The sequence below is a fragment of the Sapajus apella genome, unplaced genomic scaffold (genome assembly GCF_009761245.1).
Source record: "Sapajus apella isolate SASKATOON/1434 unplaced genomic scaffold, GSC_monkey_1.0 scaffold10, whole genome shotgun sequence".
NCBI lineage: Eukaryota > Metazoa > Chordata > Mammalia > Primates > Cebidae > Sapajus > Sapajus apella.
Genome location: NW_022436950.1, coordinates 36,515,157 through 36,543,064, shown reverse-complemented (window position 1 = coordinate 36,543,064; position 27,908 = coordinate 36,515,157). Strand labels below are relative to the sequence as shown.

General features: G+C 38.7%; 1 protein-coding gene across 5 annotated transcripts in view; it reads right to left on the bottom strand.

The window, feature by feature from the left end:
* The window catches only part of ICA1L (islet cell autoantigen 1 like), a 73,191-nt gene extending 45,283 nt beyond the window's left edge, over nucleotides 1-27,908 (bottom strand). The window contains exons 1-5 of one of the 5 annotated variants that reach the window (XM_032278627.1): nucleotides 27,432-27,908; nucleotides 9,806-9,974; nucleotides 7,513-7,585; nucleotides 3,150-3,273; nucleotides 1,450-1,648 (exon numbers count right to left, since the gene is read on the bottom strand). In XM_032278627.1, the coding sequence (XP_032134518.1) occupies nucleotides 1,450-1,648; nucleotides 3,150-3,273; nucleotides 7,513-7,585; nucleotides 9,806-9,967 (558 nt within the window). In that variant the 5' untranslated portion in view covers nucleotides 9,968-9,974; nucleotides 27,432-27,908. The other 4 variants (XM_032278623.1, XM_032278624.1, XM_032278625.1 and 1 more) reach the window with 4 other exon arrangements.

The following is a 27,908-nucleotide window of genomic DNA, read 5'->3' as shown; positions in this document are numbered from 1 at the left end:
TGGAGTGTAGAAAGCAAGTACAAAGTATGGCTGTGGAGGGACCCGGGATCAGGCCATGCAGGGTTTTGGGGGTCCAGATGGGGACTTGGATTGTATTTGATATGGTTTGGCTGTGTCCCTGCCCAAAACTCATCTTGTATTCCCATGTGTTATGGGAGGGACCCAGTGGGAGATAACTGAATTGGGGGCAGGTCTTTCCTGTGCTATTCTCATGATAGTAAGTCTGACAAGATCTGATGGTTTTATTTATTTATTTATTTATTTATTTATTTTTAAAGATGGGGGTTCACCATGATGGCCAGGCTGGTCTTAAACTCCTGACCTCAGGTGATCCACCCACCTTGGCCTCCCAAAGTGCTAGGATTACAGGCATGAGCCACTGTGCCCGGCCTAGATCTGATGGTTTTAAAGAAGGTAGTTTCCCTACGCAAGCTCTTTTTCCCTGCCACCATCCATGTAAGACATGACTTGCTCCTCTCTGCCTTCCGCCATCATTGTGAGGCCTCCCCAGCAACGTGGAACTGTAAGTCAATTAAATCTCCTTATCTACCCAGTCTCGGTTATGTCTTTATCAGCAGCATGAAAACAGACTAATACATTATTCTTCTTCTAAAAATTGAGGTGAGAGTTGCATAACATACAATTAGCAATTTAAAAATTTTCAATTCAGTGGCAGTTAGTGCATTCACAATGTCGTTCAATCACTCCCTTGGACTGTATTCTCACTGTCAAAGATCGTAAAAGGGGTGGAATATGAGGTCGTGGTGGCTTGAGGCCACGTATTCACCTACTTCATAGGGCTGTTGTGTGTAATCAATGAGGCAAACCACTTAACAGCTGGCCCAAATGTCCTGGCTCCATCAATATTAAATATTATGATATTTATTATGGGTTCTCTAAATATTTATAAAATGAATGACAAAATGAATTTTATTATTTATGTATGGTAAAATTAGGGGATATAATTTGTAATAAGCAGTTTATTTAGCAAAAATGTATGTTTATACATAATTACTTATGAAGTTTGTGGCCAAACTTTGAATTGTCACCAAACAAAAATTTTGATAACCTTCATATTTTCTTATAATTAACAATCATTTTACATGAGTTTTTACTTAAATTATTTTTGTCCTCTGTAATAAACTATTTTCTTCCTGCAGATGAATCTCAGAAGTCCAAGCAAGCAACATTTAATAAGTAATTTAGATCTATCATGAGAGGGATAAAAAAAAATTAATAAAAAAGGTAGATGGTGTGAAGATGTCACTCCAGGAGTAAAAATAAAAGTGTGACAAGCTTTTGTACTTCAACTACAGTTTCCAAGCAACCAAGAATTTATAATGAAACATTTCTCAAAAAACATCTGAAATTTTATGATCTTAATTAAATTATTCTATGGCAGTTCCATATTTCATACATCAAGAAAAGGAAAGGGATACATTTTCATACTTTTCTAAACTTTTCCATTTGCTTTAAGGTGTCTGGGTCCAGCTCTTGGGATACATCTTTCATCCACAGCAGAGCTCCTCTGTATTCTGTGCGCGCCTGCTCCATCCGATTAATTGTCATTAAGGTATCAGATACCGCCCTTTGACTGAATGTTGCTACTTCTTGCTTCAGACGAGACAGAGGAGTACACAGGGCCAATCTAATGGCAGAGAGGTAAAAATCAGAGGGTTGAACACATCATAAGTAAAACAAAAAAAAGGTTTAAACCAATGATAAAGCATATTTGCTAACAAGATCAATCTACAAGTAAAAAATTATTAAGTTCCCTAAGGAGATTTAGAAAGAAAATTAGGATCATATAGCCAACTCTGAATTATCAATAAAGATGTGACAGCCAGACATGGTGGCTCACGCCTGTAATCCCAGCACTTTGGGAGGTGGGCAGATCACCTGAGATCAGGAGTTTGAGACCAGCCTGGCCAATATGGTGAAACCCCATCTCTACTAAAAATACAAAAAATTAGCCAGGCATGGTGGTGGGTGCCTGTAATCCCAGCTACTCAGGAGGCTGAGGCAGGAGAATCGCTTGAACCTGGGAGGTGGAGGTTGCAGTGAGCCGATATTGTGCCAGTGCACTCCAGCCTGGGCAACAGATCAAAACTCCATCTCAAAAAAAAAAAAAAAAAAAAAAAAAGGTGTGTCTACACCTCCCCACTTGTTACTTTAGGAAATATGTCATTTTTGCAATACTTTGGATGTTATTTCATGTATAAGTAACCTGCCCAGTAAATCTGCCATTTAGAGAACAGTTCTGAGGGGAACAGAGAACCTGCATTCATAAAGCATCATCCAATTAACAGAAAGCCTTCATTTGACAAGTTCAGGGAAAACCTGGGTTTGGAAGAGCAGATAAGATGCTAGGAGAACTAATGAGTATGGAGTTCTTAGCAGCTGAGGATAAGGACAAGATAACAAGTATTTTTTAAAAAAACAAATTAAATCCAATTCCTCTGCTCTGCTTTTGGCTTAGTGGCATTGAAGGTCCCTGTACTTAGTACCTCATGTAACTTCCTTTGAGATAGACTTTTGCACTGATGTGATGTTTCAGAGTAAAGCTATCCTAAGCTGTACATCCTTATTATAGGTCTGATGAAGACTGTTTTATTCTTCTTCTTAAATACAAAGATTTGGGCTATGCTTAGTAATTATAGAAGATTCTTTGCAGCAGGTATCATTATATTAGAAACTGAAATAATAACTGGAAAGCATGCAATTAAGAAGAAAAAATTTCTTCTACTTAAAAAGTACCAATATATTTACAGTAGAGTATCAAAAAGTGAAATCGAAAAAAAGAAAATATACCTTTTTAAGATGTTAGTTATTCTGTGACTGTTACATTAAACCAGTTGAGAGACATAACTGACACTTGTCTGATTGTAGAGGAAATAAAAGAAAAATAAATACAGGCCTAAAGGCTATTTCTAGAAATTTAGCAATCAAGAACATTAATCATTAAATAATTATTTTGCATACAAAATTAGTAATTAAGAATTAGGTGTCAAAACATATAACTGCAATATATTTTTCTTTAACCCTTTATTAGGCTGAACAGTGATCTTTACAAATATGAAAATTTAAGTACATATGTCAAAACTATCAGATTGACTACAGATTCGAGATGATGAACAACCATGGTAAACCTTTGCTTGGCTGAAGAACAGAGTGCCTTGCCAGTGGCATCCATCATTTTGCCAGCTTGAGTTGCATCCCGTTCCGCTTGAAACTTTAAAAAGAGCCCTAGCTCATTTTCTTCCTCTGATATAACTAGGAAAAAAATTACAGTGTAGTTAATTGTTTCCTTTACATCATTTGTTTAAAACATACACACAACTAAAATTCCCACAGCAATAACTCTCTATACAAGATTTACTTGGGGAAAGAAGAAGAGAGACTTATTTTTTAAATGCAATTCCCAGGCTCCATTTCCAGAGACTCTGCTTTCCACAGGTTTAGGGAATGTGGCTTCTTATCAGCACTTCAGATGGTTTGATTTTTAGTGACAAAAATCCCTCAAAACTACAAAATAAAGCCATAAATGATGCATTTTCAAATGTGCAGAGATGTATTTTAGGACCACTACAAAGTATTTGCTTCCTATTTAAACTTGTTAACTTAATTCTTGACTCCCATCCTGGCTTCAGTTTCCCATGCTTGGTATTCCAGACCCACAGATGTCCAGAGTTCTGCTCCAGCAACCCTAAACATTGTCATCTATAGCAGACAAATGAGTGGGGGGGCGGGGAAACAAACTGTCATCTAGTGCACTGCTGCTCAAAGTGTGGGCCATGGACTAGTATTGGTCCAGAATCCTCTGTTACCAAGCTGTGACAAGCAAAGAAGTAAAGAAACTGAGAATAACTGTGTAGAGACTTTTACCAATTTGACTGAGCATTTTATATTTGTCAAATCTAATAAAGTGAGCTTATAATACATTTTTCATGTATTTTATTTCATTTTTCTAAAAGTTATTTTTTTAAAAGATGGAGTTTTCCTCTAATGCCCAGCCTGGAGTTCAGTGGCTTGATCATAGCTCACTGTAACCTTGAACTCCTGGGCTCAAGTGATCCTCCTGCCGCAGCCTCCTGAGTAGCTGGGACTACAGACATGAGTCACAGTGCTTAGGTAATTTTTAAAAAATTATTTTAGAGGTAGGGTCTCACTATGTTGCCCAGGCTGGTCTCAAACTCCTAGCCTCAAGATATCGTCCCACCTTGGCCTCCCAAAGCACTGGAATTACAGGCACGAGTCCCAGTGCTCAGCTAAAAATCCATTTTTATTGAATTTTTCAAAGGTATCAGTTTACAACAGATTGAAAGTAAACCATGAAACAAACAAAAATAAAAAAGTACTTCACCACAATTTAAGAAACTCTGATCTAGTGTAAGCTGATCCTGTAACCACAGTAAGACTAATGAGGGGGAAAGCCCACAGTGCTCTAATTACAAGCTTAAAGTGAATAAACAACAACAAATGTCATGCCTAATTTTATCCAATTCACTGATAGAAAAATCAAAGTTAAAAGTGAAAGGGAAGTGCCTGGCTACTTGTGGAGCTGCAACAGAACTCAGGCCTCCTCATGCTGGCTCCCCATTTCCCCTGTTCCCCCCACCATGCCTACAAGGGTGACCAAGGAGAGCACAATGGTGTAATAAGGAAGGTATCTACAGTCTGTAGTCTCATCTCTAATAAAACCATGAACAACTGACCTGATCCAGAGTGAATGGGGTTTGGGGAGTCATGCTAATTTAATGCTGATTACTTGAGAGATGTACAGTTTACACACTTCCTTTGAATCATAACTTCATAAAATATACCCTAATGAAAACTACTAGAAAATATTCATTTGGGTATGATGGTTTAGAAAGCACTTTGAGTACTTGGAATACTTCATTATCAAGTATCAACTGAACATAAATGATCACTGAAGCTTACCTTTATCATTGCAGAAAGGGCAGTCAATGAGGATAATCTGTGCTGCTTCTATGTTGGGACCTCCCTGCCAAAGTCTACAGAGACCCCTCCCTGACATGTTCTCCCCTGAGTCAAGAGATTCCCATAAAGTTATGGTGCTGGACTAACCTACTGCATTTGTCTGATGTTACACCCAATAGATGTATTAATAAAATTGTCTTCAAGAAATCACATATTTATACACAATCTTGAAGTGAAAAATACATAATTAAATCTATATATATGTATCTCTTCCTTATCCTGAAAAGCTCCACCAGGGTGCTAAAAGATCTAGTGATTTCAGGGTATATAAACTTGCTGATTTTTTTCACACTTTCATTTCTATCACAGGAGTCACTTGGTCCAGTGATTGTGATGGCCAGACGGCCATTTACTGCTTGGTAATCTGAACCCCAAATTTCCTTTGTTCCTTTATCCTCCCATTAGTTTCAATAACAAACTCTTCTGCCCATGCAGGCTGTTCTCCTTCTTTAAGCTCTTTAAACTCTAAGTCTCTTCTTTCCTCTACATGTTCAACTTCTATAAATCCTTAAAGTTTTACCTCAATTCCTATTTATGGAGTTCCCATTACCAATTACTCTTATTCACAGTTATTTTTCACTTTTAGGAATCCGGAGTTAAGTCTGTATCATTATTCTGAACTCAATTACATACTACTTGTATCATCTCTCTTTTTGTTAAAAAAAAGTTGTTTTTTTCAACTATTTCTTTGAGAAAAGCAAATGGCAGGTAGTCAAATACTTGGGGCCAGGCACAGTGGCTCACGCCTGTAAATCCCAGCACTTTGGGAGGTAGGTAGATCACGAGGTCAGGAGATCGAGACCATCCTGGCCAAAATGGTGAAATGCCATCTCTACTAAAAATACAAAAATTAGCTGGGCGTGGTGGCACTTGCCTGTAGTCCCAGCTACGCAGGAGGCTGAGGCAGGGGAATTGCTTGAAAACTGCTTGAACCCAGGAGGCGGAAGCTGCAGTGAGCCAAGACTGCACCACTGTACTCCAGCCTGGGTAACAGAGCAAGACTCCATCTCAAAAAAAAAAAAAAAAAAAAAAAAAGCCAACTTGAATAATCATGCTTTATTGGATTTCTTTATTTAATGGGACAATGTATAAGCTTTGATTATAAAGCAATGAGATTAATTTACATAGCTACATGAGAAAAATTATTGATTCACTGAAATCAAATATTTATCGAGTACTGACCATATGCTAGACATTGTTTCTAGACTGGAGGCACAGAAATAAACAAAACATTATAATTCTGTCCTTAAGGAGGGTATAATCTAGTGGTGGGAAGAAAAACAACAGATAAATGCATAGAATGTTGAATACTGTTAACTGTTCAGGGAGTTTTGGGGGAAAGGGATATTGTATTTTTTGTGCCCTCTGAGGGCAGGGAGTACTGCATTTTAGATATACAGTTCAGGGAAGGCCTCATTTAAAAAGATGAAATTTGACCAAATACCCAAAGGAAGTTAGGGATTCCACTATGCAGATAGGCCTACTGTATAAGATATTAATATGGCTAAAGAGGGGAAGGTTTTTAGGACTTGTAATTAGAGAGGTAGCCATGTCCAGTAGGCCCACTGTAATTAAAAAAGGAGAAGAGATACAAAGATTGAGTTTCAACCTGAACAGGTCCAGAAGAGAAAAGAATTGGCAAAGGCAAGATGCCAAGAAGGAGTGACCAGTAGGAGGAAAACCAGGAAAGCCAAGTGAAGAGAGTGTATCAAGGCAAAGGAAATAATAAACTGTGTTAAATAATGTGATAAGCCAGATTTAGACAGGAGTTAGCTAATCATGACCCCGACAAGAGAAATTTAGTAGAGTGATGGAGATAAAACTTGACTGGAGTGAGTACAAGAGAAAGTGGAAGGAAAGGAACAGAGACCATGCATACAGATAATTACATCACATTTTTCTGCAAGGAGGAGCAGAGGAATGGAATTTAACTGCAAGGGCAAGTGGGAGTCAAGAGAAAGAGATTTAAGTGATGGAAACAAATCCACTTCAGATGCTGGGCAGGCCTGGGCATGGTGACTCACACCTGTAATCCTAGCACTTCGGGAGATTGAGGCAGGAGGATCACTTGAGGCCAGGAGTTTGAAAGCAGTCTGGGCAGCATAGTGACACTCTGTGTCTACAAAAAAATACAAAAATTACCCAGGTATGGTGGCACAGGCCTGTAATCCCAGCTACTTAGTAGGCTGATGTGGGAGGATCACTTGAGCCCAGGTGGTGGGGATTGCAGTGAGCTGTGATCACACCACTGCACTCTAGCCTGGGTAACAGAGGAAGACCCTGTCTCAAAGAAAAAAAGAATATCAGCAAAAAATAAATCTGGGTCAGAGGATTTGATTAACTGAGGAAAAAAGGGACAGAATACTGGGGCCTTTGAGAACAGGTCACTATAAATATTCATATTTTGTCATAAGAAGCTATTCACAAAATAGTTTTACTAGTTTTATATTAAATCTTTAATTTTAAAAAATGCTAACAAATATTATCATACAGATATCTATAATTTCATACCATTGAGTCTTAGCTGGTATTTCTCGACTATCTTCAGAAGTTCAGTGCATGTCTCTTGAATGGAGTGAAAAACCTTGAAATATAAATTATATTAGGACAATTTAAAGAATCATAAACAAATGTATGTTATAAGCACTCCAAAAGCATAACATTTTCTTATAGGTATTATATCTATCTTAAAAACATTATATCTATTTTTCCTTGGCTTTGACATACTTCAATTTTTGTTATACGTCTGATGTAGAAAGTATATTCTCCCATGAGAGTTGGAAAAAATGATGATAAATATAGGGGAGTAAACAAAAAATTGAAACTGAAGAGTTTGTCCTCAACTCAGCCCCAAACTATCTAAATAACAAAAAGACAGATCTAATATAAATTGCATCAAATATTGCCAACCACAGATGAACAGAGTACAGATAACCTTAGAAAGTGTTAACTCCAAGTCTTGGCTTTTCTCCCATATTGGTCTAAGCAAAACAGATTAGTAAATTTACTATAAAAATTAAATAATATATTACGACATCAAATATAAATTATTTTTAGGTTTTTTGTTTAGAATTTTCCATAGATATTATTTGATTACTACTGATGCTAATTGCTAAAAGAAAAGAAAATATCCAGTAGTCTCTCATTTCAAAATTAAGCACATGAAAATTTGAGATGAGGACACACTATACACATGACATAACTCTTCACACAAATAAATGTAGGTGTTCCCAGATAAATAAGCTGGCATACGTTTTAGTGTACAGCCTTCTCACAAAGTGCTACAATGAGGATTTTTTTTTTTTTAAGCAAGGGCTGTCTGTTCAGAATCATCTTCACTGAAGAATTTTTATGTGACTTAGTTAAAAAAGACCTTGGTACTGCTGTGTAGTATTAAGCCCTAACCCTTTGATTGTCAAATGCCCACTATCATCAAGAAACCTGCACATTCTATCTCTAGAGCAGTTTGATGTTTGATCAAACCTACAGAAGACTGATAATAAACACTAAAATATTAAAGGACGGGAAGGCATCAATTTTCCTTATAAGTTTAGACATGTTTGAAGTGCAGTTGGTACCTGAATTTGGCAATTGTAAAATCTGTTTTAAATGAATGTGGAAGAAGATTAGAAAAGAATACAAAAAAGGTAGTTCTACTAGGATGAAGTGATTGTGCTTGATTTTTTTTTCCACAGGTCTTTTCAAGACTTACGTACCAGTGCTTTTTATTTTTATAATAAAACTGTTTCTCATTCTTAAAAAATAGTACAAATGTGAGAGAAAGTTCTTGGTTGATTCCAAATATTTATCTAATGGACAGATTTACACTGAATATAAAACACGTCACCCACAGATGACCTAACAATGTAAAACAATATCAAAACCTCATACATTCTCACTTCTCTGGGAATAAATCTGGAACAATATACAGTTGTGTTAAAACGTACAACACCAATAATAATAAAGTCTTCACTTTTACACATTTGTCACTGAATCCTAAGAATACTTTTCAACAGAAACAGTAAAAGCTTGTAAATTTTTATGTATTTCCATATTTGTTTTGGCAATGACATAAGATTATGCAGAAGAAAATACTTGATCAAGACCAGTTTAATTAGACCCGTATTTGGAAGAATCCCACCATAATGATTATATTCCAAGCATAACAGAATCTCTGCTTGGAAATATTTGAAAGAGTTAGCTTGAATTAGAATATATATGTTGAGTCAGTAAACCTGCATTTAAAAATTCAGACTTCTGTATTCATTTACATGAAACTCTTCGCTAATTAGCCTAATTACTTTAAACCATTTATTGGTTTAAAATTGTTCCATGGCAATTATTTATTTAAAATAAAAAACAGCCAAAAAAAGGCATTAGGAAGTAATTTCATTAACTCTATCTTTTAGTAAAATAGAAATAATAACTCTTATCTTCATTCACTATTTAATTATTTCAGTGAGGTATAAGACTTCACATCAAAGTACTACAAAACAGTATGACATGATATATAATGAGTATATGGTCTTAATTGGGATTGTTATTAATTCACTAGCTTAAAAATTATAATATGTATGCCAGAGAAACTTCATATTTTATCTAATTTAGTGAATACCAATTTTGCAAATTCTCAGTTTGTGAGAACTGTGACCTCCTATTCAGAGCTCTAATTGACAGCTGGATACAACTAAACATTCTATTATCAAATTTGCATTTATCCCCACAAGCTCTCCAGTTTGAAAACTTGTTGCAGTCCCCCATGGTGTCCCAAATAATAGACAATACACAGAATGCTCAAATTTACCTCAAGTTTAGCATCCAGTTCAGCATCAGATGCCACCAAGTGCTCATCCTCTTTTTTTCCTGTTGCTTTGATAAAGACCTGTTTAGTTTTCCAGTATTTCTTTTGCATTCTGCTCACTACTGACTGATTATCTTCTGGTCTGGGTTGCCCAAAGGAATCCATGGAGTGACTAAAATGAACAGACTAAAACTGAACTTCTTAAAAAAATTAATATGTTTATATAATAATAATAGAATAAAATTTATATAATAACAGTAAGAAATGTTTAGCTAGCCAATATTTAATTTGACAAATGGAAAAAAGGTACTAAATGCAATTTTTTTAAAGAGTAAGGGTCTCATTCCCTCACGCAGGCTGGACTGTAGTGGTGCAATCATAGTTCACTATAATGTGGGCTCAAGTAATCTGTCTCGGCCTCACATAGCACTGGGATTACAGGTGTGAACCAGCACACCTGGCCACTAATATTAATCATCACAGTCAAACATGCTAATGCTTGCTTTATATGGTCTAAATGTATAATTTCAACTTGCACAAGAAACAGGCAAAAAATTAATTATATTTACATTAATTTCAGTTGGATGACAAAGGTAATAAAACTTATGATTTTACAATTATGTCTAGAGAAGATATTTTATTTGACGGATATCTATTTATAGATGTTTATTACTTTCTAAGTTTTGCTTTTGTAATAAAACTGCGAAATGAACAAACTTGTACATATATCTTTACATACTATCAGTTCCTTAGGAAAAGTTCCTATAGTTATAATTGCTATGTCAGACAAACATCCATCTAATAAATATTCTCAGATATGCAAAGATTCCAACACATACTCTTTAAAAATCACTCAAAGAAATATTTTAATGTCCAATAAATTCTACACAAATAAAGTCCTTAGGTATAAGGGAAGATACCTTATAAAAGAAATACAGATGGACATTGTAAACTGTAAACATAAAAATTAATGTCTAAGAAGTTATTCTTAACAAGGTTAACATGGCTATATAAGGAAATGCAAATGTGAAAAGTATTTCTTAAGGATATATAAAAAGAAGGAATACTAATAACAATTTGGATCTAAAACCCAAATTATTCCAACAAACTGTAAGAGTAGGAACAAAAGGGAAATGCTCAAGTATGTGACTCATTAGTTCTTTCCAGGCACATCAATAGATGCTATTGTATTTTTCATGTTAGTAATGAAATAGAGGTTCACTTTCTTTTAATTTGAAGTAATTACTAATTAAATAAAAACAGGAAGTCTAATTTCCAAATTACTGGGGGTAAAACAAAAGAGCCAGAAAAACTGTAGCAAAAGCAAAAGACCAAGTGAGTAAAACAGGAGTAAGGCAATATAACAAACAGTACAAAAAAAGAAGATGGAAGACAAAGCACAATTATATTATTTAGTATGATAGATGCAAACTTCTTTTTAAATACAAAGAATCTCAAATCATAAAAAAAATCAAAATTCAACTATACGGTATTGGAGATTCATCTAAAACAAAATGACAAAGAAAGATAAAGATATGCGTTAAGATATATCAGTTAAATAAATACTAACAAAAAGAAATTAGGATAGCTATATTAATATCAGACAAAGTAGATTTAAATAAAAAGCATAAAATGAACAAGGACAAGCTGTAAAGTCCACAACATGGCCAATTTTCCAGATATCCTCTGGGTTATTAGCCTTTGGATACCTTCCTAGATTCCTGGGCAGTATATATTAGTTATCATTTAATTGCCAAACCTCCAAATATGTTACCCTGGATAATTTGTCTGGAAATAATTTGGAATAGAAAATAATGTGGGAACTTAATTTGGGTACATAGGGAGCATGGATTTGATATAAGCATTATACTGTTCTGATACATCTAGTGTCTTGAGGGAAACTTAGTTTTTCTTTCCCATCCAGTTTCTTTCCGCTTTCGGTTGCTCTCAACTGCTTTCAGTCCTCCTCCTCCTTCCTTCCACCCCCAATTTTAAAATAATTATAAGCAGTCCAACCATATGACAAACTGTTAATCTCGTCTACTAAACTGACTGCTGGTTTAGGCTCTTATCAATTAGGAGAACAAAATGCTAGGGAGTATCAGGAAAGAATACCTCTTCCCTACGTCAACTTCCATGTTGATGTAGCTCAAACAATATATTCCTTTCCTCGCAACCACTCTCTCAGTATCTTCTTCTTGGAAAAGAAAGAGTAACTTATCTGATTGGAAATTTGACAGTAATAAACTCGACTCCTCTATATCTGAAAACTATCTTGCCTGCAGAGGGCACACGTTCCCTGGCAAAAGGAGAAAGTGACTGGGAGGATAAATCTGCAGGAGGTGAGATTTGTACATTTGTGGGGTATTTTTGTTGTTTTGCTTTGTTTTTTGAGACAAAGTCTCACTGCCACCCAGGCTGGAGTGCAGTGGCGCGACCTGGGCTCACTGTAACCTCTGCCTCCTGGGTTCAAGCTATTGTCCTGCCTCAGCCTCCTGAGTAGCTGGGACTACAGGCGCATGCTGCCACATCCAGCTAATTTTTGTATTTCAGTAGAGACGGGGGTTTCACCATGTTGCCCAGGCTGGTCTCGAACTCCTGAGCTCAGGCAATCCACCCGCCTCAGCCTCCCAAAGTGCTGGGATTATAGGTGTGAGCCACCATGCCCGGCCCACATTTGTGGTTTTTATGACCCAGGGCACTGTTAAATGTGCTTGCCACTGGAGGTAGGTTAGGCAGGAAGCCAAGTCTTATGGGCTTGATATATCAGATAACAGAGTTCAATGCTGGCAGAACTATCAGATATTTAGGAGGGATTTCATAAAAGGGAAGAAGTCAAAGAGGAGGTAAACCCCAAAATATGTATATAAAGTCCTCCCAAGTCCTGTGTGAATCACTAAACTAACTGTGAGGCAAGGAAGGGAAACCCAGGAATAGTGGCATAAATCGGCCACTGAAAGATGAAATAACTAAGTGAAGATTTTGGCACTATCACTAGAGAGGAGACAGTCTAGAGTTTGAGTTTAGTCCAGTTAACTGGCTTCTAGAATAAAAATTCTGTTTTAGAGAAGTAAAACAGAATCCGGAATCTCTCAAATGCATCATTCAAAATGCCAAGTATTCAATAAAAAAACACTAGACATACAAAGAAATAGGAAAATGTGACCCATACTCCAGTGGGGAAAAAGCAGTCAATAAAAACAGACCCCAAAGCTTTCCCAGATACTGCAATCATCAGATAATTACTTTAAAGCAACTATTAACAATGACAGACTTAATGTAGGATGTATGCATGATAAATGAATACATTGAAAATATTAGAAAACAAGCAAAACTCTCCAGTTACTAAGTTCAGTAACTGTAATTTAAAATTCACTGAAGCTGAGTGTGGAAACTCATGTCTATAATGCCAGCATTTTGGGAGGCTGAGACAACAGGATCTGTTGAACCCTGGAATTTGAGATTACAGTGAGGCATGATTATGCCATTGTACTCCAGCCTGGGTGACAGAGTGAGTGACAGACTGCCTCTTTAAAAAATAATAGAGCCGGGCGTTGTGGCTCACGCCTGTAATCCCAGCACTTCAGGAGGCTGAGGCAGGCAGATCACAAGGTCAGGAGATTGGGACCATCCTGATCAACATGGTGAAACCCTGTCTCTATTAAAAACACAAATATTAGCTAGGTGGTATGGTGGTGTGTGTCTGTAGTCCCTGCTACTGAGGCTGAGGCAGGAGAATTGCTTGAACCTGGGAGGTGGAGATTGCAGTGAGCTGAGGTCATACCATTGCACTCCAGCCTGGTGACAGAGCGAGACTCCTTCTCAAAAAAAAAAAAAAAAGAATAATAATAACTGGACAGGATAAAGAGAAAACTGAAGATGGTAGAAGTGAAAGTTTCTTCTTAACAAAAATTACCAATCTAAAAACTGGGGTGGGGATGGGAGGAGGAAGAAGAACCAAAAGAAGAGAAGAGATAGAATGGGACAGAAAAATATTCAAAAAAGTAAAACATTCCCAAATTTGTTAATGATATTAATTTACAGATCCAATAAGCTAACTGACAAACTCCACACAGGATAAATACAAAGAAAATACAAATATACATACCATAGACAAACCACTTAAATCCAGATAGAAAAAAAAAAAATAGCAAAGAAAACCTATCTTAAAAGCAATGGAGAAAAGTGGCACATTACACACAAGGTAACAAAAATACAAATAAGTCAGTTCTCAATAAAAACAACAAAAGTCAGACTAAATGGAAGGACATATTTAAGGTACTGAAAGAAAAAAGATCTGTTGACTCCTAATTCTACATCTACTGAAACTATCCTTTTAAAAATGAAAGTGGTGGGAGCACAGTGGCTCAGGCCTGTAATTCCAGGACTTTAGGAAGCTGTGGGGGAAGATCACTGGAGCCCAGGAGCTCAAAACCAGTCTAGGCAAGACGGCAGGACTTCATACCCACAAAAAAATTTAAAAAACATTAGCCATGTATGGCAGTGTGACCCTGTAGTCCAAGCTACTCAGGAGGCTGAGGCAGAAGAATTGCTTCAGCCCATAAGTTTGAGGCTAAAGGAGTATGTTCTAACTGAATGCAAAGAGGCTAAAAACCTTGAAAACAGGTTAGGCGAATTGCTAACTAGGATAACCAGTTTAGAGAAGAACATAAATGACCTGATGGAGCTGAAAAACACAACACAAGAACTTCATGAAGCATATACAAGAATCAATAGCTAAATTGATCAAGTGGAAGAAAAGATATCAGAGATTGAAGATCAACTCAATGAAATGAAATAAAGCGAGAAGACAAGATTAGAGAAAAAAGAGTGAAAATAAATGAACAAAGCCTCCAAGAAATATGGGACTATGTGAAAAGACCAAATCTACATTTGATTGGTGTACCTGAAAGTGACAGGGAGAATGGAACCAAATTGGAAAATACTCTTCAGGATATTATCCAGGAGAACTTCTCCAACTTAGCAAGGCAGGCCAACATTCAACTTCAGGAAATACAGAGAATACCACAAAGATACTCCTTGAGAAGAGCAACCCCAAGACACATAATCGGCAGATTCACCAAGGTTGAATGAAGGAAAAAATGTTAAGGGGAGCCAGAGAGAAAGGTCAGGTTGCCCACAAAGGGAAGCCCATCAGACTAACAGTGGATCTCTTAGCAGAAACCCTATGAGCAAGAAGAGAGTGGGGGCCAATATTCAACATACTTAAAGAATTTTCAACCCAGAATTTCATATCCAGCCAAACTAAGCTTCATAAGCAAAGGAGAAATAAAATCCTTTACGGACAAGCAAATGCTGAGAGATTCTGTCACTACCATGCCTGCCTTACAAGAGCTCCTGAAGGAAACACTAAACATGGAAAGAAACAACCAGTACCAGCCACTCCTAAAACATAACAAATTGTAAAAGGCCTTCGATGCCATGAAGAAACTACATCAACTAACAGGCAAAATAACCAGCTAGTATCATAATGACAGGATCAAATTCAGACATAACAATATTAACCTTAAATGTAAATGGGCTAAACGCCCCAATTAAAAGACACAGACTGGCAAATTGGATAGAGTCAAGACCCATCAGTGTGCCTTATTCAGGAGACCCATTCACATGCAAAGATATACAAAGGCTCAAAATAAAGGGATGGAAGAATATTTACCAAGCAAATGGAAAACAAAAAGTAGGGCTGCTATCCTAGTTTCTGATAAAACAGACTTTGAATCAACAAAGGTCAAAAGAGACAAAGAAGGGCATTACATAATGGTAAAAGGATCAATGTAACAAGAGCTAACTATCCTAAATATATATGCACCCAATACAGGAGCACCCAGATTCATAAAACAAGTTCTTAGAGGCCTACAAAGAAACTTAGACTGTCACACAATAATAGTGGGAGACTTTAACACCCCACTGTCAAAATTAGATCAAAGAAACAAAAAATTAATACGAATATCCAGGACTTGAACTCATCTGGGGAACAAGAAGACATCTACAGAATTCTCCACCCCAAATCAACAGAATATACATTCTTCTCAGCACCACATTGCACTTATTCTAAAATTGACCACATAATTCGAAGTAAAACGCTCCTCAGCAAATGCAAATGCACGCAAATCGTAACAAACAGTCTCTCAGACCACAGGGCAATCAAATTAGAACTCAGGATTAAGAAACTCACTCAAAACCACACAACTACTTGGAAACTGAACAACCTGCTCCTGAATGAATACTGAGTAAATAATGATATTAAGACAAAAATAAAGATGTTCTTTGAAACCAATGAGAACAAAGATACAACACACCAGGATCTCTAGGACACATTTAAAGAAATGTGTAGAGGGAAATTTATAGCCCTAAATGCCCACATCAGAAAGTGGGAAAGATCTAAAATTAACACCCTAATGTCACAATTAAAATAACTAGAGAAGCAAGAGCAAACAAATTCAAAAGCTAGGAGAAGACAATAAATAACTAAGATCAGAGCAGAACTGAAGGAGATAGAGACACAAAAAACCCTTCAAAAAAAAAAAAAATCAATGAATCCAGGAGCTGTTTTTTTTTTTTAAATCAACAAAATAGATAGACCACTAGCCAGACTAATAATGGAGAAAAAAGAATCAAATAGATGCAATAAAAAATGATAAAGGGGATATCACCATTGATTCCACAGAAATACAAACTACCATCAGAGAATACTATAAACACCTCTATGCAAATAAACTAGAAAATCTAGAAGAAATGGATAGATTCCTGAACACATATACCCTCCCAAGACTGAACCAGGAAGAAGTCAAATCCCTGAATAGACCAATAACAAGTTCTGAAATTGAGGCAGCAAATAACAGCCTACCAATCAAAAAAAGTCCAGGACAAGATGGATTCACAGCCGAATTCTACCAGAGGTACAAAGAGAAGCTGGTGCCATTTCTTCTAAAACAATTCCAAGCAATAGAAAAAGAGGGACTCCTCCTGAACTCATTTTAAGAGGCCAGCATCATCCTCATACCAAAACCAGGCAGAGACACAACAAAAATAGAAAATTTCAGGCCAATATCCCTGAACATCGATGCGAAAGTCCTCAATACAATACTGACAAACTCAATCCAGCAGAACATCAAAAAGCTTATCCACCACGATCAAGTTGGCTTCATCCCTAGGATGCAAGGCTGGTTCAACGTATACAAATCAATAAAAGTAATCCATCACATAAACAGAAACAATGACAAAACCACATGATTATTCTTCGTAGATGCAGAAAAGGCCTTCAATAAAATTCAACTCCCCTTCATGCTAAAAACTCTCAATAAACTAGATATTGATGGAACATATCTCAAAATAGTAAGAGCTATTTATGACAAAGCCACAACCAATATCATACTAAATGAACAAAAACTGGAAGCATTCCCTTTGAAAACCAGCACAAGACAAGGATGCCTCTCTCACCACGCCTATTCAACATAGTATTGGAAGTTCTGGCCAGGGCAATCAGGCAAGAGAAAGAAATAAAGGATATTCAAATAGGAAGAGAGGAAATCAATTTTTCTGTTTGCAGATGACATGATTGTACATTTAGAAAAGCCCATCAACTCAGCCCAAAGTCTCCGTAAGTTGATAAGCTCAGGATACAAAATCAATGTACAAAAATCACAAGCATTCCTATACACTAATAACAGACATACAGAGAACCAAATCATGAGTGAACTTCCATTCGTAATTGCTACAAAGAAAATAAAATACCTAGGAATACAACTTACAAGGAATGTGAAGGACCTCTTCAAGGAGAACTACAAACCATTGCTCAAGGAAATAAGAGAGGACACAAACAAATGGAAAAACATTCCATGCTCATGGTTGGGAAGAATATCAAGAAAATGAACATACTGCCCAAAGTAATTTATAGATTCAATGCAATCCCCATCAAGCTATCATTGACTTTCTTCACAGAATTGGAAAAAACTACTTTAAATTTCATATGAAACCAAGAGAGCCTATATAGCCAAGACAATCCTAAGCAAAAAGAACAAAGCTAAAGGCATCACACTATCTGACTTCAAAGTATACTACAAGGGTACAGTAACCAAAACAGCATGGTACTGGTACCAAAACAGATATATAGACCAATGGAACAGAACAGAGGCCTTGGAGGCAATGCCACACATCTACAACCATCTGACCTTCGACAAATCTGACAAAAACAAGCCATGGGGAAAGGTGAATCCATATTCAATAAATGGTGTTGGGAAAACTGGATAGACATATGCAGAAAACTGAAACTAAATCTCTTCCTTACACTATATACAAAAATTAACTCAAGATGGATTAAAGACTTAAATGTAAGACCTACAACCATAAAAACCCTAGAAGAAAACTTAGGCAATACCATTCAGGACACAGGCATGGGCAAAGACTTCCTGACTAAAACACCAAAAGCAATGGCAACAAAAGGCAACATCGACAAATGAGATCTAATTAAAGAGCTTCTGCACAGCAAAAGAAACTATCATCAGAGTGAACAGGCACTCTACAGAATGGGAGAAAATTTTTACAATCTATCCATCTGACAAAGGACTACTATCTAGAATCTACAAAGAACTTAAACAAATTTCCAAGAAAAAACCCCATCAAAAAGTGGGCAAAGGATATGAACAGACACTTCTCAAAAGAAGACATTTATGCAGCCAACAAACACGAAAAAATGCTCATCAACACTGATGATTAGAGAAATGCAAATCAAAATCACATTGAGATATGCCACATCAGTTAGAATGGCAATGATTAAAAAGTCAGGAAACAACAGATGCTGGAGAGGATGTGGAGAAATAGGAACACTTTTACACTGTTGGTGGGAGTGTAAATTAGTTCAACCATTGTGAAAGACAGTGTGGTGGTTCCTCAGGGATCTAGAACTAGAAATACCATTTGACCCAGCAATCCTATTACTGGGTATATACCCAAAGGACTATAAATCATTCTACTATAAAGACACATGCAGACATATGTTTATTGCGGCACTGTTCATAAGAGCAAAGACTTGGAACCAATCTAAATGTCCACCAATGATAGACTGGATAAAGAAAATGTGGCTGGGTAGGATCCAAGATGGCCGATTAGGAGTAGCTCAGGGTTGCAGCTCCCAGAGAAAGCACAGAGGGTGAGTGGATGCCGCATTTACAGATGGATTTTTATTGCTCACAGATGAGGAGATTCCCAAGCAGAGGAGCCCCACAGGTAGCCAGCACAGCTGTTTCGGCCAGCACACCATTTTGGCCAGTGCCCTGGTGCGGCAGGTCTCTGCACAAAATACATGGGTTCAGGTGCCCTTTCAGCTGGTGATTGGAGCTCCTGGGAGACAGAGTCGCCCATTCAACTGATAAAAAAGGGGACTGAAACAGGGAGCCAGGCCAGGAGATTGCTGGGCAAAGAAGTGCCATGAATCTCAGCACGGCTATTTCAGCTGGCACAGTGGGTTGCCACACAAAAATCACACAGATCCTGGTGCCTTTTCAACAGGCGACTGGAACACCTGGGAGACAGAGTTACCTGTTCAACTGAAAAGAAAAAAAAAAGGGGGTCTGAGGCAGGGAGCCAGGTGAGCAAGCATGGCTATTCCCACCCCCATAAAAAAGCAGCAATCTGAAATGCTCTGGATTGAGAGTCTCACAGCAAGCACAGTTGAACCCAGGACGGTCCAGCTCTGTGGAGGAGGGGCGTCTGCCATTAGCGAGGCAGTCCACCACTACAGAGGTAGTCTGCCATTGCTGAGGCAGCCTGCTATTGCTGAGGCAGCCCACCATTAGAGAAAGTCCACCATTACAGAGGTGGGCCACCATTGCTGAGGCAGTTCTAACTATACCCATATAAACAGGACTGCAGTGAAGTTCACACAGCAGCTGGGCAGAGCCCACAGCAGCTCAGCAAAGCCTCTGCAGATAGACAGTGATTAAGCTGCCTCCTCCCTGGGCAGGGCAGCTCTTTAAAAAGGCAGCAGCACGACAGAGATTTATAAATAAAGCCCTAACTCCCTGGGTCAGAGCACCTGGGGAAAAAAAAAAAAAGGGGAGGGTTTATGAGTTCTGCTGCAGCAGACTTAAACGTACCTTTCCAGAAGTTCTGAATGAACAACAGAGCTCACAGCTCAACACTTGAGCTCCTACAAAGGACAGATTGTCTCCTCAAGCGGCTCCTTGACCCCCGTTTATCCAAACAGTCACCTCATAAAGGCGAGCTCAGACTGACATCAGGCGGGTATCCTTCTGGGACAAAGATAGCAGAAGAAACTGACAGCAACCCTTACTGTTCTGCAGCCGCTGCAGGTGATCCCCAGGCAAGCAGGGCCTGGAGTGGACCTCAGCAGTCCTACTGCAGAGGGGCCTGAATGTTAGAAGGAAAACTAAGATACACAAAGAAGTAACTTCATCATCAACAAACTGGACATCCACTGAGAGACCCAATCTGAAAGCCAACAACTAAAAAGACGGCAGGTGGGTAAATCCACAAAGATGGGAAGAAACCAGCACAAAAAGGATGAAAACACCTAAAACCAGAATGCCTCTCCTCCTACAAGGGATCACAGCTCCTCACCAGCAAGGAGCAAGGCTGGATGGAGAATGAGTCTGATGAATTGACAGAAACAGGCTTCAGAAGGTGGGTAACAAGAAACTTCGCTGAGCTAAAAGAACATGTTCTAACCCAATGCAAAGAAACTAAGAACCTTGAAAAAAGATTTGATGAAAAGCTAACGAGAAAGAACAACTTAGAGAGGGACGTAAGTGAACTGATGGAGCTGAAAAACATAACATGAGAACTTCGCAAAGCATACACAAGTTTCAACAGCGGAATTGACCAAGCAGAGGAAAGGATATCAGAGGTCAAAGATCAACTCAATGAAATAAAATGAGAAGGCAAGATTAGAGAAAAAAGGTTAAAAAAATGAACAAAGTCTCCAAGAAATATGGGACTATGTGAAAAGACCTAATCTACGTTTGATAGGTGTACCCGAATGTGATGGAGAGAACGAATCCAAGCTGGAAAGTAATCTTCAGGATATTATCCAGGAAAACTTCCCCAACCTAAAAAGGCAGGCCAACATTCAAGTACAGGAAATACAGAGAACACCACAAAGATATTCCTCAAGAAGAGCAACTCCCAGGCACCTAATCGTCAGATTCACCAGGGTCAAAATGAAGGAGAAAATGCAAAGGGCAGCCAGAGAGAAAGGTCAGGTTACCCACAAAGGGAAGCCCATCAGATTAACAGCAGATCTCTCAGCAGAAACCCTACAAGCCAGAAGAGAGTGGGGGCCAATATTCAACATCCTTAAAGAAAAGAACTTTCAAACCAGAATTTCATACCCAGCCAAACTAAGCTTTATAAGTGAAGGAGAAATAAAATCCTTTATGAACAAGCAAGTACTCATAGATTTCATCACCACCAGGCCAGCTTTACAAGAGCTCCTGAAAAAAGCAGTAAACATAGAAAGGAAAAATCTGAACCAGCCACTCCAAAAACATACCAAATGGTACAGAGCATTGACACAATGAAGAAACTGCATCAATTAACAGGCAAAACAGCCAGCTAGCATCAAAATGGCAGGATCAAATTCACACATAACAATATTAACCCTAAATGTAAATAGGCTAAATGCCCCAATCACAAGACACAGACTGGCAAATTGGATAAAAAGCCAAAACACATCGGTATGCCGTATCCAGGAAACACATCTCACATGCAAGGATACATAAAGGCTCAAAAAAAAGGGATGGAGGAAGATTTACCAAGCTAATGGAGGGCAAAAAAAAAGCAGAAGTTGCAATTCTAGTCTCTAATAAAATAGACTTTAAACCAACAAAGATCAAAAGAGACAAAGAAGGACATTACATAATGGTAAAAGTATCAATGCAACAAGAAGACCTAACAATCCTAAATATATATGCGTCCAATACAGGAGCACCCAGATACATAAAGCAAGTTTTTAATGATTTACAAAGAGACTTAGACTCCCACACAATAAAGTCGGAGACTTTAACACCCCATTGTCAATATTAGACAGATCAACAAGACAGAAAATTAACAAGGATATCCAGGACTTGAACTGAAGCCTGGACCAAGCAAACCTAATAGACATTCACAGAACTCTCCACCCTAAATCCACAGAATATACACTCTTCTCAGCACCACATCACACCTAGTCTAAAATTTACCATATAATTGGAAGTAAATCTCTCCTCAGCAAATGCAAAAGAATGGAAATCATAACAGTCTCTCAGACCACAGGGCAATCAAGTTAGAACTCAGAATTGAGAAACTATCTCAGAACCGCACAGCTTCATGGAAACTGAACAACTGGCTCTTGAATGTTGACTGGATAAACAATGAAATGAAGGCAGAAATAAAGATGTTCTTCGAAACCAATGAGAATGAAGACACAATGTACCAGAACCTCTGGGACACATTTAAAGCAGTGTCTAGAGGAAAATATATAGCAATAAATGCCCACATGAGAAGCAAGAAAAGATCTGAAATCAACACCCTATCATCAAAATTGAACGAGCTAGAGGAGCAAGATCAAAAAAAGTCAAAAGCTAGCAGAAGACAAGAAATAACTAAGATCAGAGCAGAACTGAAGGAGATAGAGACACAAAAAACCCTTCAAAAAAATCAATAAATCCAGGAGCTGGTTTTTCAAAAGGATCAACAAAATAGACATACCACTAGCCAGATTAATAAAAAAGAGAATAATCAAATAGATGCAATAAAAAACGATAAAGGGGATATCACCACAGATTCTACAGAAATACAAACTATCATCAGAGATTATTACAAACGACTCTATGCACATAAACTAGTAAACCTGGAAGAAATGGATAAATTCCTGGATACTTGCATCCTCCCACGCCTAAACCAGGAAGAAGTCAAAACCCTGAATAGACCAATAACAAGGGCTGAAGTTGAGGCAGCAATTAATAGCCTACCACCCAAAAGAAGCCCAAGTCCAGATGGGTTCAGAGCCAAATTCTACCAGAAATACAGAGAAGGGCTGGTACCATTCCTTCTGAAACTATTCCAAACAATCCAAAAAGAGGGGAATCCTTTCCAAATTATTTTATGAGACCAACATCATCCTGATACCAAAACCTGGCAGAGACTCAACAAGAAAAGAAAACTTCAGGCCAATATCCATGATGAACATAGATGCAAAAATCTTCAATAAAATACTGGCACACTGACTGCAACAGCACATCAAAAAGCGTATCCACCGTGATCAAGTAGGCTTCATCCCAGGGATGCAAGGCTGGTTCAACATACACAAGTCTATAAATGTAATTCACCACATAAACAAAATTGAACGAGCTAGAGGAGCAAGATCAAAAAAAGTCAAAAGCCACGTGATTATCTCAATAGATGCAGAGAAGGCCTTTGACAAAATTCAACAGCTCTTTATACTAAAAACACTGAATGAACTAGGTATTGATGGAATGTATCTCAAAATAATAAAAGCTATTTATAACAAACCCACAGCCAATATCATACTGAATGGGCAAAAACTGAAGCATTCCCTTTGAAATCTGGCACTAGACAAGGATGCCCTCTCTCACTACTCCTCTTCAATATAGTATTGGAAGTTCTAGCCAGAGCAATCAGGCAAGAAAAAGAAATAAAGCGTATTCAATTAGGAAAGGAGGAAGTCAAATTAGCTCTATTTGCAGATGACATGATTGTATATCTAGAAGACCCCATCGTCTCAGCCCCAAATCTCCTGAAACTGATAAGCAACTTCAGCAAAGTCTCAGGATACAAAATCAATGTGCAAAAATCACAAGCATTCCTATACACAAATAACAGACTTAAAGAGAGCCAAATCAAGAATGAAATGCCATTCACAATTGCTACAAAGAGAATAAAATACCTAGGAATACAACTAACAAATAATGTAAAGGACCTCTTCAAGGAGAACTACAAACCAGTGCTCAACAAAATCAGAGAGGACACAAACAGATGGAGAAACATTCCATGCTCATGGTTAGGAAAAATCAATGTCGTGAAAATGGCCATACTGCCCAAAGTAATTTACAGATTCAACACTATTCCCATCAAGCTACCAATGACCTTCTTCACAGAACTGGAAAAAACCACCTTAAACTTCAAATGGAACCAAAAGAGAGCCCACATAGCCAAGTCAATTCTAAGCAAAAAGAACAAAGCTGGAGGCATCACACTATCTGACTTCAAACTATGTTACAAGGCTACAGTAATCAAAACAGCATGGTACTGGTACCAAAACAGAGATATAGACCAATGGAACAGAACAGAGGCCTTGGAGGCAATGCCACACATCTACAACCGTCTGATCTTTGACAAACCTGACACAAACAAGAAATGGGAAAGGATTCCCTGTTTAATAAATGGTGTTGAGATAACTGGCTAGCCATGTGCAGAAAGCAGAAACTGGACCCCCTCTTCCTGACACCTTACACTAAAATTAACTCCAGATGGATTAAAGACCTAAACATAAGACCTAACACCATAAAAACCTTAGAAGAAAATCTAGGCGAAACCATTCAGGACACAGGCGTAGGCAAAGACTTCATGATCAAAACAGCAAAAGCATTGGCAACAAAAGCCAAAATAGACAAATGGGACCTAATCAAACTCCACAGCTTCTGCACAGCAAAAGAAAGTCATTAGAGTGAATTGGCAACCAACAGAATGAAAAAAAATTTTTGCAAACTACCCATCTGACAAAGGGCTGATATCCAGAATCTTCAAAGGACTAAAATAGATTTACAAAAAAAAAAAAAAAAAACCAAGCCCATTCAAAAGTGGGCAAAGGATATGAACAGACACTTTACAAAAGAAGACATATATGAGGTCAACAAACATGAAAAAATGCTCATCATCACTGGTCATGACAGAAATGCAAATCAAAACTACATTGAGATACCATCTCACGCCAGTTAGAATGGTGATCATTAAAAAATCTGGAGACAACAGATGCTGGAGAAGATATGGAGAAATAGGAACACTTTTACACTGTTGGTGGGAGTGTAAATTAATTCAACCATTGTGGAAGACAGTGTGGCGATTCCTCAAGGACCTAGAAACAGAAATTCCATTTGACCCAGCAATCCCATTACTGGGTATATATCCAAAGGATTATAAATTTTTCTGTTATAAGGATACATGCACACGAATGTTCATTGCAGCAGTGCTTACAATAGCAAAGACTTGGAACCAACCCAAATGCCCACTGATGACAGACCGGTCAGGGAAAATGTGGCACACATACACCATAGAATACTATGCAGCCATAAAAAACAAAGGACACGATGAACCTGGAAACCATCATTTTCAGCAAACTGACACAAGAACAAAAAATCAAACACCACATGTTCTCACTCATAGGCAGGTGTTGTATAATAACACATGGACATAGGGAAGGACTGTGGGAGGGAAATGGGGGAGGGACAGCAGGGGGTGAGGACTTGGGTAGGGGTCACATGGGGAGAAATGCCAGATATAGGTGATGGGGAGGAAGCCAGCAAACACCACTGCCGTGTGGACCTATGCAACAATCTTACATGTTCTTCACATGTACCCCAAACCCTAAAATGCAATAAGAAAAAACAAAAGGAAAAAAATGCTAAAAAGAAATACAAAGTGTTAACAGTTGTCAATGTCAGCCACTGTAAATATAGATATTGTGTTACTGTAGTCTGTGTTTTTTATCTATCTCAACTAAATTAACAGAGAAATCAAAAAACACTAGTGTTATACGCAAACAAGTCAACAATGGCAAAATAATAATGAGATACATAGAAGGTGACTGACTTTTAATGGTGAATACTGGATCCAAACACAAGTTTGAAAATTTTTATTTCAGAAAAAAACACGAAACTTAAGGGATGAATGAAAAGGACAAGATGAAACAGGGTAATAAGGACTATATTAAATAACAAAATCTACTTTGAACAAGGAAATCTTTCCAGTTACAGACTATTTAAAAATTTTTCACATATCCCATCTGTTGTTGTTAAAGAATATAAAAAGAATAAAATTTTAAAGGAAGTACAGTGAGTACTAAAAAAGCTAAGTAAAAAAGTAAAGAAAAAATGTAAATATGGGATCACATAATGAAATCACAAAGTTTGGCAGTATAGAACAAAACAGTGCATTATCCATTTTCTATCTAGTACTTTGATATCTGGTCCTAGTTGCATAACTGGTACAAATTTTAATGTTTTTTATGATAAACATTTATAATAAAAATATGGCATCCTACTTTTTCCACCAGTCTCATATTTGCAATTTTTCCTCTTTGGACTGGGTGATCTCTGAGCACCCTTTTAACTCTAAAATTATACTGGTAATTAGAACACTGCCTTCCATAGAGCTGTTTCAATGACTAGATAGACAAACAATAATTTTGCACTATTAAATAAATTAAGATTTCAAAGGATACTGGGTATGACAGGCACAGATAAATATTAAACGAGCTAAAATTTTGGTCATATAAAAATACATACATATCATTCGGAGATGTTTACTTGGGCAATAAATGTATCATTAACTCCTATTAAAGGATAAGGCACCTGTGGCTACTCAATAAATACTGATGTGAAGATGATTAAAGTAATATCGTCTTACATTACGTCGCCTGAGTCAGAATCAAATAAATCAATACATAAATACTTCTGGGAAAAATCAAAACCACGGAAGAATGTTATCTTCCCAACAATCTATTTTACAGAGACCCACAGTTTATAACACTTTTTATGCTGTGTGCATCAAGATCATCTATTACACGAAAAATGATTCCACCCCCTCTACTGGCAAAGCCCCAGCATCGCGAGTGAGTTGCCAGGATGATCTCCCTGCTTTCCCCTCTCCGTCTTCCTTAGAGCATCAGGTATCTGACCACTGACATCACCTGGGCACCTGACCAGCTGACCTGCGTTTCCAGGAGCCAGATCTGTGCCGTGGCGCCGGGTTCCCGGCCTGGGGAGCAGGATCTGTGCACGGAGCCCCTCGCAGGGCTGTGCATTCTGCAGTCCACGGACATTTACTATGTTTTGTTTTTATCCATCAGTTGCCAATTAGTTTCTAAGAAAGACATTCCCATTACAAAATAATAGCGAAATAAAAATAAACACCACTTCAAAAGGAGGCCAGCAGGGAAGCACCTGAGGGCTGTTTGAGTGATTGGCCGCCGCCCCTATTAGGAGCGACCACCACCACCGAGGAAAATCACCCCAACGAGCCCCAGGCCGACGCGCTCCTTCACAACAGCGAGCGTGGCCGGGAGGTGCCCTTCGGCCGCAGGAGACCCGGCCACACCAGAAACAGCTCCTCGCTGGTTTTGCCTGGATGGAGGCCAGAAGAACCCCGAGCAGGGCTTCGCCCGTGAGAAGGCCGCAGGCAGCGGCCGGGTCCCAAAGAGAACCGAAGAACCGAGGAAGCCAGCAAGGCCCTGAGAGGCCGCGCGCGCGAGTGGCCGGCGCCTTCCTCCGCGCCCCAGCCTCCCGGCGTCGCCATGGGAACCCGGGATTTGGCCTCTGGGCCTGACCGTCGCCTGAGGGAGAAGAGGGGCAGGCGGGAGGCCACAGATGCTTACCGCGACGCCGGAGCCGCGAGGTGACGCTCCTCTGCCGCCTCGGGTCGCGTTCGGCTGCGCGGGGTTCCGTCCCGGCACCCGTTCCGGCCGCCGCCCGCGAGCCCCGCGCCGCCTCCGGGCCGCTCCAGCAGCCCGTGCCCCTTCGCATCCGTGCGTGGAGATGTCAGGCTCCCGCTGCGGGAGGCGGGAGATTTAAACCGCACGGTCTGGCGCCCGCGTTCGCCCCCCTCGGGCGCCGGCCTGACCCCTCCGCGGGCCCGGCTCCGGACCGGTGCATCTCTCGGTCCGCCCTTGAATGAACTCGGGAACCCTCTCTATACCTCCTTTTCCATTTCCTCTTTACTTAATAAAGTGAAATGACAAACACCAAGCCGGTCAGAACATCAGGAGGAGGAGCTGCGTGTGAACCTTTTGAGGCGTGGGGAAGTGAAAGGCATTAGCCCAGGGCCCTCCCAGCCCCCGCGGCACCTGCCAGCC